The following is a 15,590-nucleotide window of genomic DNA, read 5'->3' on the forward strand; positions in this document are numbered from 1 at the left end:
TTTGTATTCATTGAGAGCAGGTAACTCCCACAATCATGAAAGTTTTTTGTTTAGCGGCATGTTTATATAGTGCACAGCAGTTAAACCCAGCTCTGTAATTGCCCTTTATACGCATTAGGCCACAAATGCAAACTATGGCAAATTTCTCAGACTTCGTAAGAAAGTTCTATCATTACTTTCAGTTACATGATCGATAGAAGATTTGACTAAAATTTCTAGACTTATACATGAGTATACAGTGCCTCTAACCTGTAAGACCCACAAGATGCTAGTTTTTTTCCCTTTCCATTATAAGACAAGGCTTATCAGGAAGCAGCTTCCACTGCAGCCCCTCGTTTCTCCAATATTGCTGTCTTCTGTGTTCTGTTTTCTAACTCATCTGTATAAAACACAACTAGAATGTGAGTGTAGGATCAAGGACAAGCTCCCCAAAGTAATCTTAGATTTTAATAGTCATGGATTGCCTACTACAGGCTAATTCAGCGCATGTTTACAGGATATAAAAGTTTAAATGAAAATAGACATCTATGGAACTGTCCACAAAACTAGAAAATAGGTAGATGCTTTCTATGGGTTCCCAGTCTCACTATGAGATTGCAATGACATTTATATAATTTAGGACAGATTCCATCTGTTAATTACCTGTTACTTTCATACTAAATAGTCATGATTAACCTAGGTTAATAAGAACACAGTTCTTTATTACTAAGCTGTGATGTGTTCAACATCTTTGTCCTTTCACAATGAGAGTCACTTTCCAAAAATATATGGAGTTTTTTTCCTGATACAAAACCAAAAATGGATAAAGCATGGGTTTAAATTCCACATAGCAAAATAAATTAAAAATGCATTACATGAATTTTTGTAGATAGCTCACATCATTTGACTACAGACCAGCTGTGTTAATAAAGAACACTGTATTTATTTTCAAGTTTTATTTCTCTTCAAAAGGGAAAGGTGAAATATTCCACATTCTAGTGGACAATAATTGCAGTGAGACTGCTTTATAAAGAATCAAATTATTGATCCCTCTAATACTGAGATGTTATGGCTCCATTCCTTCACCTTATCTCACAATTTTTGGAATTTGGTGCAGTATTTAAAATTCTCAGCCACAGAGCTCTAATAGTTCCCAAGGTATCCTGATGTAATCCATCTTTTCAAGGTCCTGTGGGAACTGAATTTCAGGAGAGTATATTAGATTTCTCTAATAGAGATCTCTAACCACCTCACTAAACTACAAATCCAAACATCCCACAGAATGGAGATATGACAGTTAAAGTGGCATCAAAATGCTGTAACTGTTTGGTGTAAATACACATCTGCTCCCGTCCTTGACCCTCCCTCACTGCTGCTGCTTCTGACTTCATGTCATACAGATGTGACATACGTATTGCCATAACTGAAAAAGATGCGTTTGTTTCACGTCCTGATTCATGGCAACTCTAAGGCAAACCATCAGGGGGTCTTCTTGGCAAAATTTGTCACGCAGACCATTTATTATTGTTTGTGGGATGCTGTGCAGCACCTTAATTTGAAGTACACACTTCCTTTATTACTTCTTCTCCACATATTGAAAGTAAGCCATAAGTTTAAGAGGTGTGTTGTCATTTGTAGTTCATAGGACAGTGCAGGTATTTAACCAAAGACATATTTTGTATCCCAGTCCAAAATATAAAATGACTGATGACAAATTTTACTAAATGACCTGCAGTAAATCTGTGCCAGATGAATAAAGCAGGATATTAAAATACTGCTCTGACATTCTGTAAAAGTGCCAGAATAAAAATATGACAAATTATTTATTATTGTGCACAGCTGAACTGAAGCCAAGAAATCTGACATCCTACTGATTTCAAACACTTGCTTAATTATGTGACCAAATCAATGGGATTTCAAAGTGTTTAACTGGATAATAGCCAAGGAATTATGAGGTTAATTCAGTGTTTATTACAAGTTGCAAAAGACTTATATTTACAAATACAACATAGCTCCTTATTTCTGAAAAGTGCTCTTGTCATGTTTTCTGATAAGGTCCATAAGGTTGTCACCAGTTACAAGTCCCTTCTGAGACTGTTTATTTCTCTGCTGTTCTCTTCTTTTTTGGTCATGTAGATATGGGGAGTTTAATAACTGGGGTGGGAGAATAGTGCCAGTAGGTTTCACTCGCTTCACAACATCCCAGAACAGTTTCTTGCTGTTGTTATTAATGAAGGTAATTGCCGTTCCATTGTGACCAAGCCGACCTGCTCTTCCAACCTGAGAAATTAAAAACAACAATGCTTAAAGTTGGCCAATATTGTAAAATTGAGAAAATTCAATAGTTAGTTCTATTTTTTCAAATAGAACCAGATCTTTAAACAGACCTCCATATAGTTACACCTAACAATGCCAACCTCACCCACCAAAAAACTACCACTGCAGTGTGGCAGCAACCCAACCAAATTATTTAGAACAGATCAAGCCAGAAATTTCCCTGGAAGCCAAGATGACAAAACAGGCTGTCATATTTCAGGCACATCATGAGAAGGCATGAGCCACTGGAAGAAAACAATAATGCTAGGAAAGGTGGAGGGAAGCAGAAAGGGAAGAAGGCTGCATGCTAGATGAATGGACTCTGGAAGGGCGTAATCACAGCTTCCTTCACACAAGAGCCCTGCCTTGCTACAGTGAGGTAGTTACCCTACTTTTATACTGCCAAGTGTGGTAAGGAACCTTTGGCCCTTCAGTTTGGACTACAACTCCCATAATTCTTTATGACTGGCCATACTGGTTAGGGATTATTTGTGATTGTTGGCTCTTCAGGAATTTTGGATATCCCTACCCTTGCCATACAGGTACACCCAGTAATACTGAACAGACATGTATTTACCTGGTGTACATATTCATCCATACTAGATGGCATGTCAAAATTTACCACCAGCTTAACGTTGACAAGGTCAAGTCCACGTCCAAGGACTCCAGTGCTTACTACAACTTCATACTTCTCTTGGAATAATCCCTAGTACAAGAAACAGAGAAATAATATTTCGGTTCTTTTGAGTGTCTTACTGCTTGACTGCAAGATAGGAAAAAAATGTTTTGAATCAATGATGCCATTTTCTTATTGCTGGGAGGGAAGAAGCAAAAAACTCATGCATTATGTAATTTTTGAGACTTCTTGTCAAACCTTTAAAAAAAGAGGATTTCCAGCAAAGGAGAATAAATCACAGAAAAGTTACAAAGAGGCTAGCAACCAATTCTGAGCACATTTTGGAAATAAAAACAGCAATTATGGTAATGCCTTGATACAAACTGATGGTGGAAACGCACTGTACTCATGATGGATAAGAAAGGATCTATGGTTGACAGGAAATCAAACCCTGGCTTTCAGAGTCATAGTCCAAAGCCTGAAACACTACACTACACTGGCAACGTACTGAGTGACCGTGGGCAAGTCACACACACTCAGTCCCAGAAAATCCCAGTTCAGGTCATTTTAGGGTCACCGTAAATCGGAAATTACTTGAAGGCACACAACAAGAACATGAAGGAATCCACTCATAATACTAAAAGTTGGCATTACTCCATGGAAGCTGAATGATTCAGGACAAATAAGATCATTTTTTTTACCCACACAGCACCATAAAGTGCAATTCTCTGCTACAGGATGTACCATTGCCACCAACGTGCTGTCAAAAAAGTATTAAACAAATTCATGGAATATTTTTGTTATCGCTATGTGCCCTCAAGTTAGCTTTGACTTACAGTGACCCTCTGAATGAGAGGCCTCCAAAGACACCCTGTTATTAACACAGTTAACTACTAGTCATGGTGGCTATATATTATCTCTGTTCTCAAAGGCCTTATGTTTCCAAATACCGGTTAGTGTGGAACAAGAACAGGAAAGTACTATTTATGTCCTTATGAGCATCTGGTTGACTACTGTGAACACAGAATGCTAAACTAAATAGAAGGTTTTGTCTGATCCAGAATGGTTCTTTTTTACCACCAAGCTCTAGGAATACTAACTTCTGTCACAGTTTCAATATCTTCTCTGCATATGCAGCATATAGGGAGGCAGCTATCTAATGAGTTTGGATGCATGAAACTTTTACTTATTGATCTTGCTATCACTGTATTTTTACTGCCAAGATGGGAAGAGGTACTTCTAGGACTTTCTGTCCCATCTGAGAAATTGCTTTGGGTGACTGAATTCTTATGCACCTTCATTAAGTGGCTTGTGAGGAACTGCCACTTCCAGTTCTGCTTCAGGCAGCTAAATGTCTTGGGCCAGCCCTGGCTCTACAATTACTAGGAAAGGCATGCTAAATTATTTCTGTATGCCAGAATTACATGACAGCAGAACAAACAGGTTTCTGAATCACAGACACAACTAAATTTTGAGGTAATGATGAAGGTCAGAGGGAGAGCTTTACAACATCTCAGAAGACTACATGGCACAGAACGTTTATATACAGATATTATTTGCAGTATTGAAGCTCAGGAAAGATTGCACTGCCTTTCATAAACATGGAGCACAAATAATCAAGAATACAAATCAGTTGGAAAATGGCTGTGTCACATATGTCTACAAACCTGTAATATGGTAGTTCTTTCTATCTGTGATTTATCAGCATGCATGGATATTGTCTGTAAACCAGTGATTTTATGAACAGCATCACTCAGAAGATCTGCACCCAATTTACACTCCACAAATACCAGCACTGGGGGCTTGAAAAGTTTCTTATCCTAAACAAAGGAAAACACTTTATTTTTGCATATCAATGCAAACGTTGTTTGCCAATAGCAGTTACACCTCGGTTTTCTCTTCCACAGCATCCAATACTATATTCCCACTGAAAGTGATCATTTTTATAGGCCAATCTAGAACCTTACATGCCCCAACTTTTCAATTACACATTTCAAATAATCACTTATGAAATTCAGAGATGGCTTTTAAGTTCAAATACAGATATGATAGCTGCTTAACTGAGACAGCTAGTATAATACTGTATTAATAAAATTACTATAAAGGACTGAAGACTGACTCCAGAGGGATTAATAGTACCCTGAAAGAAAGACTGACCTTTGACTTCACTGTTCTCCATGATCAATGCACTCAAAATTCTATACTAAAAGTACTGGAAGGTTAAATATTATTAAACTGAGGAAATGATAAGTGAAGTAACATGATCCATCAAATTTGTGTAATAGTAACATTTATGTAATATTAACAAATTTGAAGGACAATGGAAATGTTTCCAATACGTTTAGAAAGCCAAAGAAAACTAAATAATCAGAAATAACCTCTTTTTACTGTGGTAAAAAAATATGGATTTTTTTTTAACCAGGCGCAGGGCCAGATTTAAGTACTTTGATCACGGACTGAAAAATTGCTGAGACTCTCAGAGAAGGTTTTTGGCTCAGTGGATTTGATATATTTTCTTTTAAACAGGTATATATTAAGGCATAACAAAGAATTTCACATTCAGTTTTATGAGTAAAAGCGGTTTGCCACAGCGCAAGGGAAGGCTGCTATTTAGGAAAAACTTAATTAAAGCTCCCATGTATTCTTGCATAGTTGTTTGAGTCATCATTTCTAATCAACCTAATATATAAGGAAAAGCACAGGGACTAACAGCTTTTCAATATCAATGGCTCAAAGTACCAGTGTGTGCTTTTGTACTATACAGGACCATGGATCAATGACAGAGCACATTTTGTTTGGCGATCTAAGGATCAGTCACTAGCATTTACAGGTACTTACAAGTAAAGCTGGAAAACTTCATTTGAAATCCTGCAGAGCTGATGGTAATCAGTATAACAATATTGAACTATTTGGGCTGATGGTCTGACAATGCAAAGCAGATTCCTATGATCCTACTAATACGGAAGTCAGTGTTGCTAGTAACACTGAAATAATCAGTTCTACCTGTATAGGATTCAGCAGATGAGTTAACCAAAGTGGGTTGCAATGATGCATTTATAGTGGCCCAATTTGATGACTAAGAGCCAGACCAAAATCTCAGCTTCTTTGCCCCACATTTCCAAATGTCCATGATTTGTAGAAGCAAAACAAGAGGGATTCCTTCCCATCAATACTAACATTTAGTATTTCAAACAGCTTTTTCTTTTTTGAAGGTTCTTCTACCCACAGAATGATCTGGCGAACATTGGAACATGGCAGGTTCTTCTCCCCAATGGTTATTTTCACAGGGTTTTGGAGAAGCCGATTTGCCAACTGCTCGATACCAAAAGGCATTGTGGCTGATACCAAGATGGTTTGATGATCTCTGGGGATATTTTCTAAAATATCTAACACCTGCTGCTGGAAACCCATCTTTAACATAGTATCAGCCTTTAAAATAAAGAGAGAGAGAAATGAAATGATTAGCATCAGATTTTCATTTTACAAGCATTGCTGAGAAAATAAATAATCCTTCACATTTATTGCCAATGCATTATATTTGTCCTTGTAGATGACAGGTGAAAACAGTATGCTCTTGTAGTCTGAGTGCTGGACTGGGACTTGGAAGATTGAGGTTCAAATCCTCAATCAGATATAAAACTGATTTGATGACTTTGGTCCAGTTATTCTCAGCTTGACCTGCCTAAGAGTGGTAGTGGCAACAAAGCAGGGAAATGAAAAGCCACATACACCACGATGAGACAATTTAATAAATAAATGAATAGAAATAGAAGTACCAGTTATGACCTACATGGCTTGGGTCCAGAGTGTCTGAAAGACCATATCTTCCTTTATGCACCTAAGCAAATTTTAATATATTTACAAGGAGGGCTTTCTCCCTGTTCCCTCACTATCACACACACATTTAGTGAGTACACAGAGGAAAGTCCTCCCAACAGCTATTCACAAATTGTCAAAATCCCACCCACGGAAGGCCCCATGGTCTCTTTCCAGCAGCAGGCAAAGACCTTTTTATTTAGGCAGGCCTTTGGTTCCTACCTTACTGTGGCAGAAGCTTCTTCTGATGGTGTATATTAGGCTTTTATCATTTTTACTATGTTTTAACACATTTTTAAACTGTTTTAATTTAGTGTTTTTAACATAAATGCTTCTTTAATGGTTCTTAAACTTTTGTATCAAACAGGTTTTAGCTGTACTTTGTTTAATCTGTTCTAAGCCATTTTAAGACACGTAGCAAGAGAAATTATGAATTAATAAAATAAATAAATATTGAGGAATTACTAAAGCACTGTCAGAGAGTTTGTACATTTGTTCTTAGATATTGACAAGCACAGAATAGACGAAGGTTCTCTGCTAAACATGGAACAGCTATCTTCAATTTATTCTCAGTCCTTTCGGGTTCTGCTCTCAAGTTTGGCAATAACAAGTCACTGAAAGAAGAGCCCAAAGTGCCACTTTTCACTTTGCAAAAAGCATAGGTCGGAGCTTGGAAAAGCTAATCCTGAGGACTACCAGTGGCCATGCTATCAGAGTGACTTTTGGCATTGTAGTTCCAAAAAAGAACTTTTTTCCAAGCTCTGTCAGATACTGAAGCAAGTGAAAGTCCTAAACCAGAGTTGGGAAACAGGTGCCCCTTTTAGCTAGTGTTGGGCCTATGATCAGCCTCAGCCAATCTGACCAAAGTTGAAAGATGATGCAAGTTGTAATTCAACAACACCCAGAGGGCCAAAGGTATCCTAAATTCTTTTTATCTTCAGTGGCCCTTTTACTAGTGAGTTAAAAAAAAATAGCATCTTACTTCCTATAACAGTCAAGAACAAGTACTACACAAATTTCCTCGTTATGGGGTTAACTCACTACTGGATCCTTAAGACTTCAGTTGAGCTACACTCCAAGAATAGTGGGACTAAGCCAAAGAAAGTACATAGGAACATATTTGAAATCTACTACACACTAGAAACCTTTCAGTAAAAGTGTACATATCTTGCTTACCAAGGCCTATATGTGCTTGCATAGTGGAAACAAACACTGCAGCTGCTGTTTGAGAAATGCCCACCCACATTTTGATTCTAAGACATAATACAAACTTACCTCATCCACTACAACTATTTTGATATTATGAAGTTGAACAGAGCTTTGCTTTAGAATTTCTAGGAGCCTCCCAGGTGTTGCTATTATAACCTAAGAGAAAAAGTGGGGAGAAATAACTTTATACAAATAATTCAATGTTTCAAAACACTTTTACTTAATTAACATATTCATATACCTCCTTATATCATGGGAACTCGGGAAAGCATAGAAATAAAATCAGTTTAAACAATGTAAAGCAATTTAAATGTAAAACAATAGAGAATAATTAAGGTTATATTAAACAATTAAACAAGTGTAATTACAACCTTCAACAAACCCACACACCATTAGGCCAGGGGCAAGAATTATTTTTGTGAACAAAAGCACTCAAGGCATAAGTTGCATTTCAGCAGCTAAATTAAACTACCAGAAAAACCTGGGTTAGGGTTTTCTGTTTTCTCCTGAGAGCGTTTGGTACTCTCTAGCTCTGGCAATCTATTTTGATTCCCAGCCTTCTCCACCCAAATCTTCCTCATGAAACTCTACATACAACAGCAGCTAAAGATCCTTTGAAAGCCCAGCTTCCACAGCTACGCTGATATGTTCCATCAAAATATCTCAATGATCTCCTGTGACATTTCATTCCAATTGCAGGTAGATTTTTCAAAAACAAGCATTGCTTTTTAAATCGGTTAACTGATGGGAGAACCTAATGGTGAATTTCAAATCTCCTGCTCACTTTCCTTGGCCTTTCCCCATTTCCTACCCTTGGCCTCTCAGACTCCCACTTTGATGTGGAAAGGGACAGGTACCCTACACAAGTCTAGAGATCTTTTTACAATATTCCTATTGGTTTGTACAGGCTGAGTCTCCCTTATCCAAAACACTTGAGTCCAGAAATGTTTGGCTTTCAGATTTTTGGGGGTGGGGTGGGCGGTCTTGGAATAGTTGCATATACATACATAACGAGATATTTTGGAAATGAGAGCCAGGTGTAAACTTAAAATTCAGTTATGTTTCATATAGACTATATAAACATACCCTGAAGGTCATTTTATACATAATATTTTAAAATTATTTTTTGCATGAAACAAAGTTTGTTTACACTGAATCATCAGAAAGCAAAGATGTCACTATCTCAGCCACCCACATGGGCATTTTTGAATTCTGAAGTATTTTGGAATTCTGGACAACCAACCTGTACAATATTTTTTGGACATTAAGTCCAATCATAATTGGGAAATCTTCATTTAATTAATAAGAATCCAGAAGAAGGAACTCTGGTGTACAGGCTACTATGTGCAGAAGTTTCCAAACATTTATGTATTTATTTTTCATATGAATACATTATGCAAGCAAATTTCACCTTAACATTTTGTTTCAAACGATGAAGCTGAGGTGGTAATGGCAATCCTCCAACTAAAAGAACAGTTCTCATGTTTGGAAGTCCAACCACAAGCTCTTTTGCCTGTTTCTCTATTTGGATAGCCAACTCTCTAGTTGGCGTCAGAATAAGTACAGATGGTGCTTCTGCCTAAAGAAGAAAAAAAGGGGTGGGGAAGAGTTACAAGTCACCAATCATATTCACAAATATATTGCTATGGCCTGTTACAGACTGCCAAAATAAAGCTGCTTCGGGTCTCTTTGGAGGTATGCTATTTAAATGATGCATGGGTCCTAAGAGTCCGGAGGTCGCGCCAAAGCCACACTCCATTCCTAAGCACTGGAGTGCAGCTTTGGTGCAGCTTCCGGATTCTTAAGATGCATGCATCATTTAAATAGCATACCTCCAAAGAGACCCAAAGCAGCTTTATTTTGGCAGTCTGTAACAGACCTAAGTAAAACATAAAGAGAGCTGTTGGTTTGCGTCAGACCAGCTCAACAATATCCTTTTCATCCAGAAGGCAGCAGGAATGACAGCAGTCAGAATGTAACATTAGATACCGGGGAAATCTACTCCCACTCTGTTCAGCATTTAAGCCCCAAAATAAGAGCAAGTGGGTGAACTGGTACAGAAATTTTTATAAAGACTCATTCACACATCCAAGTGTAATGTGTCACAGACGTAATGAGATCGCTACCATGTTAAATGATGGCATAAATGTCTGAATGAATCATCTTTTCTATCAACCAATATCACACCCAATACAATAATCTCCAATGGCATCTATTTACACATTCTGCTGTGATTCACCACATGCACAACAGTAGCATGCAAGCTCATTTGCTGGATATGCAGAAATATCATCCAGTACTATTGTTATTTGCATACCATGGAATTTACAGCAGAATCAAAAATCAATGGCAAAAGGGTTACAACAAGAGAGATTCTTTCCACTACAAAGACACTTCCTTGGCTAGAGAAACTTGGAGAATGTTTTACAGTTCAACCTCTGGTAGGTGAGCAACAAGAAGAAAGGTAACCCAGCAACAATCTGTATTTGTATTTGAAAGGACTGGTATAATTTATGCCCCTTTTAAGATATTTTTATACAACAACCGTGTGGATTTTACTGCAAATTGTTTACGTCACTTTTGCTATATGTGACACACAGAAAAATGGCACAGTTTTAATTCTTTCAATAATTAAAATCTATCTGGGGAATCATCACCAGCATTCCTAAATTCATTCTGCCTGTTGATTAGCAGTGGACTCTCGCTCTCATCTCATTAACGTGGCTCAGTAGTGAGAAATGTGTGAAAGATTACATTTATTTCAAGTGTACAAAAGCCTCTCACACTTCATACAGTCCACTCAGACTATTCTAACTAATAGTCTCACTATTCTCACTAGAATAAATAGTTTGGTCATTGGCCAAATATTTTTTCCTTAGCCTTGCAACTTCCCCATCCACACAAGAAGAACTGGAGGTCTGGAAAAAAACATGGTAGGAAGGCAGCCATTTGAAATTATATTAGGAGGACTGGAACAATCATAGCAAATGTTGTACCTCCTTTACATGACCAACCACTGAACAATTTTCCCTGCTATTTTAATCCCTACTTTCAAATCAACAGAATTAAACACAGAACTTAAAAGAAAACATAATTTGTCAAGATAATTTCTAAAGATTTTCCAATATAACTAAAACTAAAATCTTATGGAGTATGTTTTGCAGGAGTAACCTCCTTAAATGCCTTCTTTGTTCTCAGGCACACACATAGGAGAGTGACACACAATTCTCACATCTTTCTGAACAGGTAGGGTTGAACTTTACCTCTCCCAAGGCTTTAATTATAACAGGAAGTAGGAAAGCCGCAGTTTTCCCTGAGCCTGTGTCAGCTGTGGCCACAATATCTCTGCCCTGTAATCCAACTGGAATCATCTGCATTTGGACAGGAGTTGGAACTTCATAGCCAGCGTTTTTTAAATTGGAGCTCAGAACCTCAGGGAAACCACAGTGTTCAAATTCTACTACTGGTCTTGCAACTCCTTCACCTTGGATAACTATGCCTAGCTGCTGCTTTAAGTTATCAATCTGCTCATCTTGAAGGCTTGACACAAAGGCATTTTCTTCATAGGTGTAAGTACCATTAATGAAACCAGATGGAGGATCTGCTTTATTAGTACTAGCCAGCTCCAAGTTTTCATTTTCCTCTCTGACATGTATAAGGTGTTTGGCTTTACACTCCAAGCTGCAAATGTCTTCGTCAGTCTTGTCACATATATACTCCCCGTAACGGCTGCAGACCACACACACTGGTTCCCCAGGCTGTGGCCAGCGTTGTGTTTTGCTGAAAGATTTTATGGGCTCCTCCACAAGAGAAGAGTTCTCCACACTGGCCCTTTCCACAGTTGATTCCGTAAAGGCCACCGGTGAATCATGAGAGATCTGCAACTCAGTGTATCCTTCCACTGGTTTGAATAAATTGTTCTCTGAAGCTGTCATGTCTCTCACATCCAACTTGGCATCTCTGAACTCTGTAGCCTTTTCAAATGAGGTCTCGTCTGGAGAGGACTTGCTTTTTTTAGCTACACAGGTCTCCAAATCAACAGCACTCCTCTTGACTTTAAGAGATCTTGGAACGAACATTCTCCAGCAGCCTGCCATGAAATCATAGAACAATTACAACAAACCAACATTTTGACATAATTCGGGCAAGTATGGCAGAAAGCTCAAAGACAGATTTATCCATTCTTTCAGAAACAGTTTTCTTACTTTAATTAAATATTCCAGAACATATGCACTGTGGATGGTGTCCACATTCTACTTCCATTCACCTCCTGTTGGAAAAAAGGCCTGACCTAGGCCTAAAATGGGCTGGGTGGGTCACAGAATGGCAAAATAGTCCCCCAAGGGCCCTAGGGATCCTTGAGGAGGCCTGTTGATAAATATATATATATATAATTGGGGATAATTGTTTTTGTTTTTGGGATAAGCAGAGTGAGTGCAGTGCCCCACGAGATCCTGAAGGACCAGTGTGACACACACGCCCCACTGGGCATCCACCCTCTTTTTAACGTCATCCAAAGTTGTGGCCACCACTTCATCTAGCAGTAACAAAATTATAATTTTAAAACATACTTTGTGAATATCTTTTATTATTTGTCCTGATTGCCTCATAGCTCAGCTTCCAGTGGGTAGGAACTGTTTCTGGAAATGTTTCCCTAGTCTACTTCCTCCATACCATATATAATTTAGAATGTGTTAACATCAGCAATACAGGACTTACTGTGATGGCTACTTAGAAGCTCCAGCTCTCATGAGAATTCAACTGTTTTTTGCCTAGGTATCATTCCTTAAAGTTCAGCACAGAGGTGTCCTAGTATACCTGCAGGGTATACCTCTTGTTTCATGGCCACTATTTATAGATCTAGTTTGACCACTAAAAACCTTAAAGAATTAGGCAAATTGTTCCAAAATTAACTATTCATCCTCTTTACTCCACTCAAATATTCATGATTAAAAGGTTATTCCCTTCTGAAAATACCATAATTGCATCAAATCAACCCCCACCCCAACATGCCCCTTTCTAAGTATCAGCCCAGTTTCATACTGGATTCCTTTCAGGGGAAAGACTAAAGTACAGAAGCAGGGTTATGAGGCAGGAAAGCCATTCTGTCCTGTAGTTACCCCTACTTTAGCAGTATTGTCTGGGTTGCTGTTGATAGCTTTTAATACAACATATGTGCTTTTTATCCATTTATTTCTGCATTGCATTTTAGTTTAAAAATCCCTACCCTCACAACTCACAGATTAACATCTTATAAGCATTTTAAAAGCTTAACCTGTATCTGCAATTATACAGGTACATTAATAATAATAATACATTTTTATTTGTATCTCACCTCTCTATCAAAGATAACAGAGGCTGTTTACATATTAAAACTGCATACAAGTGTAAAAAGATATAGAGAGAGAGGGAGGGAAGCAATGCTGCCAGAGAAACAAAATGCCCACTCACTCCAGCAGCCTCCAATGCTGAGTGACAGCCAGCCACCCAACAGCTTGGACCTCTCTGGCTGCAGCCGGAAGTGGAGGAATACACTCCTTCCGCCTGGTGCCTCCTGCGACCGCTCTAGGCGTTCAGTGGCAACTCGGATCTCACCCTTTGCTCTCCTAGGGAAGAGGCAAACGTACATCCCAACTCACACTTCTGGCTCCTCTTCGACTCTGAGGGGCAAGAGTACTCCCCAACCAGTGATGTCCAAGCTCTGACCCTCCAGCTGTTTTGGACTTCAGCTCCCAGAATCCCAGACCATTAGCCAAGATGGCTGAGGCTTCTGGGAGCTGAAGTCCAAAAAACCTGGAAGGCCAATGTTTGGGCATCACTGCCCCAAACAGAGGATAAAAGGTCCACTTGAGTCAATTAAAGAAATCATACCCAGTTGTTGTTGTTTGTTGTTGTGTGTCTTCAATTGGTTTATTTCGACTCATGGTTTTCCTGGCAAGCTTCCTCAGAGAGGGGTTTGCCATGGCCCTCTGAGGCTGAGAGAGTGTGACTTGACCAAGGTCACTCAAAGGGGTTCAATGGGAGAGCCAGGATTCGAACCCTGCAGTTCAAACACTCAAACCACTACCACTACTTTGGCCATATTATAGCAAAGTACAATAACATCCAGGAGAAGCATCCAGAGCTATCCAGGGATAGGGTTGCCATAATTCTCTACCACCAAACCTGGACAAAATGCAGAAAAAATGTAGCACAAAATTTGGCCCAAAATGTAGGGCATTCAAGAAAAATGGAGGACATGACCAACTAAAAGCCAAACACATTAATATATATATATTTAAAAAATTAATATAAATGCATGCCTCTTAGTCATGCTCAAAATGGAGGAGATTTTGACATTCTTCCTGGACAGCAGGCAGAAATGTAGCTCCTCTTTTCTGGCCAAAGTACAACTATCAAAAACCCACCCCCCAAAAAATCCAAAACACACACATGCACACACCACATTTTGACGTTTAAATAGGGTTATTGCATATTTCAGTTGCTTATTCCATAACAGACCCTTTGGGTTTAACATGCTTTAACATTTAACATGGCTATATTGCAAAGGGATGTTTCACTATTCTGCACATAGCTCAGACTCTTTGGGTGCCCAAACAAAACTACATTCCCAGAATTCCATAGCACAGAGCCATGGCAATTACAGTAGTGCCAAACAAGAATGTGCAGCAGTCGTGGCCTTAACTCCCCCCACATGGTAATATCATCATATTCATCATCATCATTGTTACAGTGTGAGAACTGGAATGATGTAGTAGTATTAGCCTTGTTGGACGACAACTCTGGGACCAGGGTTCAATTCCCAGCTTAAGCATTAAAAATCCACTTTGGTGAGTCACACTCTCTCAGCCTCAGAGGATGGCATGGGTAACCCCCTCTGAAGAGACCTTGCTAAGAAAACCCCAGGCAGATCTTACCAGGCTCCGGGCCTCCCACCATCAGGAGGTTTTCTTGGAGAGTTTCTTCAGAGGGGAATGCTTCATTTATTTATATACTGCTTCATACTGAACTAACAGTCTCTAAGCAGTTTAGAACTGTAAGCTAATTGCCTCCAACAATCTGCTATCGCCATCTTCTGAGGCTGAGAGAGTGTAACTTGCCCCAGGTCACCCAGTGAGTTTACATGGCTATGCTGGCACTCAAACCTGGTTCTCCCAATGACCCACTTCAAACCATTACACCACACTGGCCCTTACACAACGCAAAAGTGTGAATGATGAATGGCTAAATCCACTTATTTGTTGCTGCTGCACCTTCAAGTCATTTATGACCGCCTATAAGCGAAACTATTCTGGGGTTTTCTCGGCAAGGTTTGTTCAGGCCCTGTAGGGAGACCTGTGCTACTTCTCTTCTTTCCTCCTCCGGAGCTCTAGTCTCAGCTTGGCTGAATGAAAAGGCGCCTCCTCCTCTGCCTGGCCCCAATGGAGATGGAAGAGCTGGAAGCCCATCTCTCCCACACACAAACATGGATGCTGCTCTGCCTCTGTTGAGAAGGGAAGGCCGAGGTAGAGAGAAAAAGGACCGGGAGTACGGCCATCCAGGGACATTAAGCAAAGGCGGGACGGGATATTCCCAAAGGCCGGAAAACCAGGAATGTCCCACCAGAACCTGGGAATGGCAACCCTACTTCAGAAGTTCATAAGGAAGGACCCTC

At 39.2% G+C, this 15,590-nt stretch overlaps 1 protein-coding gene across 4 annotated transcripts; it reads right to left on the reverse strand.

Moving 5' to 3' along the window:
- Positions 1–1,927: 1,927 nt before the first annotated feature.
- On the reverse strand, positions 1,928–15,347 carry DDX59 (DEAD-box helicase 59). 4 transcript variants are annotated; one of them, XM_089516510.1, is made up of 8 exons: positions 15,272–15,347; positions 11,200–12,026; positions 9,348–9,515; positions 8,003–8,092; positions 6,089–6,340; positions 4,579–4,731; positions 2,873–3,001; positions 1,928–2,259 (listed from the first exon to the last, which is right to left on the reverse strand). In XM_089516510.1, the coding sequence occupies exons 2-8, from the start codon at positions 12,013–12,015 to the stop codon at positions 1,996–1,998; spliced, it is 1,872 nt and encodes a 623-aa protein (XP_089372636.1). In that variant the 5' UTR covers positions 12,016–12,026; positions 15,272–15,347; the 3' UTR covers positions 1,928–1,995. The 4 variants fall into 4 exon arrangements, with proteins under 4 accessions (XP_089372636.1, XP_089372635.1, XP_089372634.1 ...); XM_089516509.1 differs by lacking the exon at positions 15,272–15,347 and adding an exon at positions 13,388–13,531; XM_089516508.1 differs by lacking the exon at positions 15,272–15,347 and adding an exon at positions 13,272–13,531.
- Positions 15,348–15,590: the final 243 nt, after the last annotated feature.

The sequence above is a fragment of the Sceloporus occidentalis genome, unplaced genomic scaffold (genome assembly GCF_023333645.1).
Source record: "Sceloporus occidentalis isolate IW3139 unplaced genomic scaffold, rSceOcc1.0.p SCAF_3, whole genome shotgun sequence".
NCBI classification, from domain to species: domain Eukaryota; kingdom Metazoa; phylum Chordata; class Lepidosauria; order Squamata; family Phrynosomatidae; genus Sceloporus; species Sceloporus occidentalis.

Excerpts from the sequence above, each read along its gene's own strand:
- DDX59 (XM_089516506.1), bottom strand. The coding sequence starts at position 12,033 with ATGGCAGGCTGCTGGAGAATGTTCGTTCCAAGATCTCTTAAAGTCAAG. Across the intron at positions 8,093-9,347 it reads GTTTGAAACAAAATGTTAAG|GTTATAATAGCAACACCTGG; the intron begins GTGAAATTTGCT and ends TTTTTCTCTTAG. Across the intron at positions 6,341-8,002 it reads AAATAGTTGTAGTGGATGAG|GCTGATACTATGTTAAAGAT; the intron begins GTAAGTTTGTAT and ends TTTATTTTAAAG.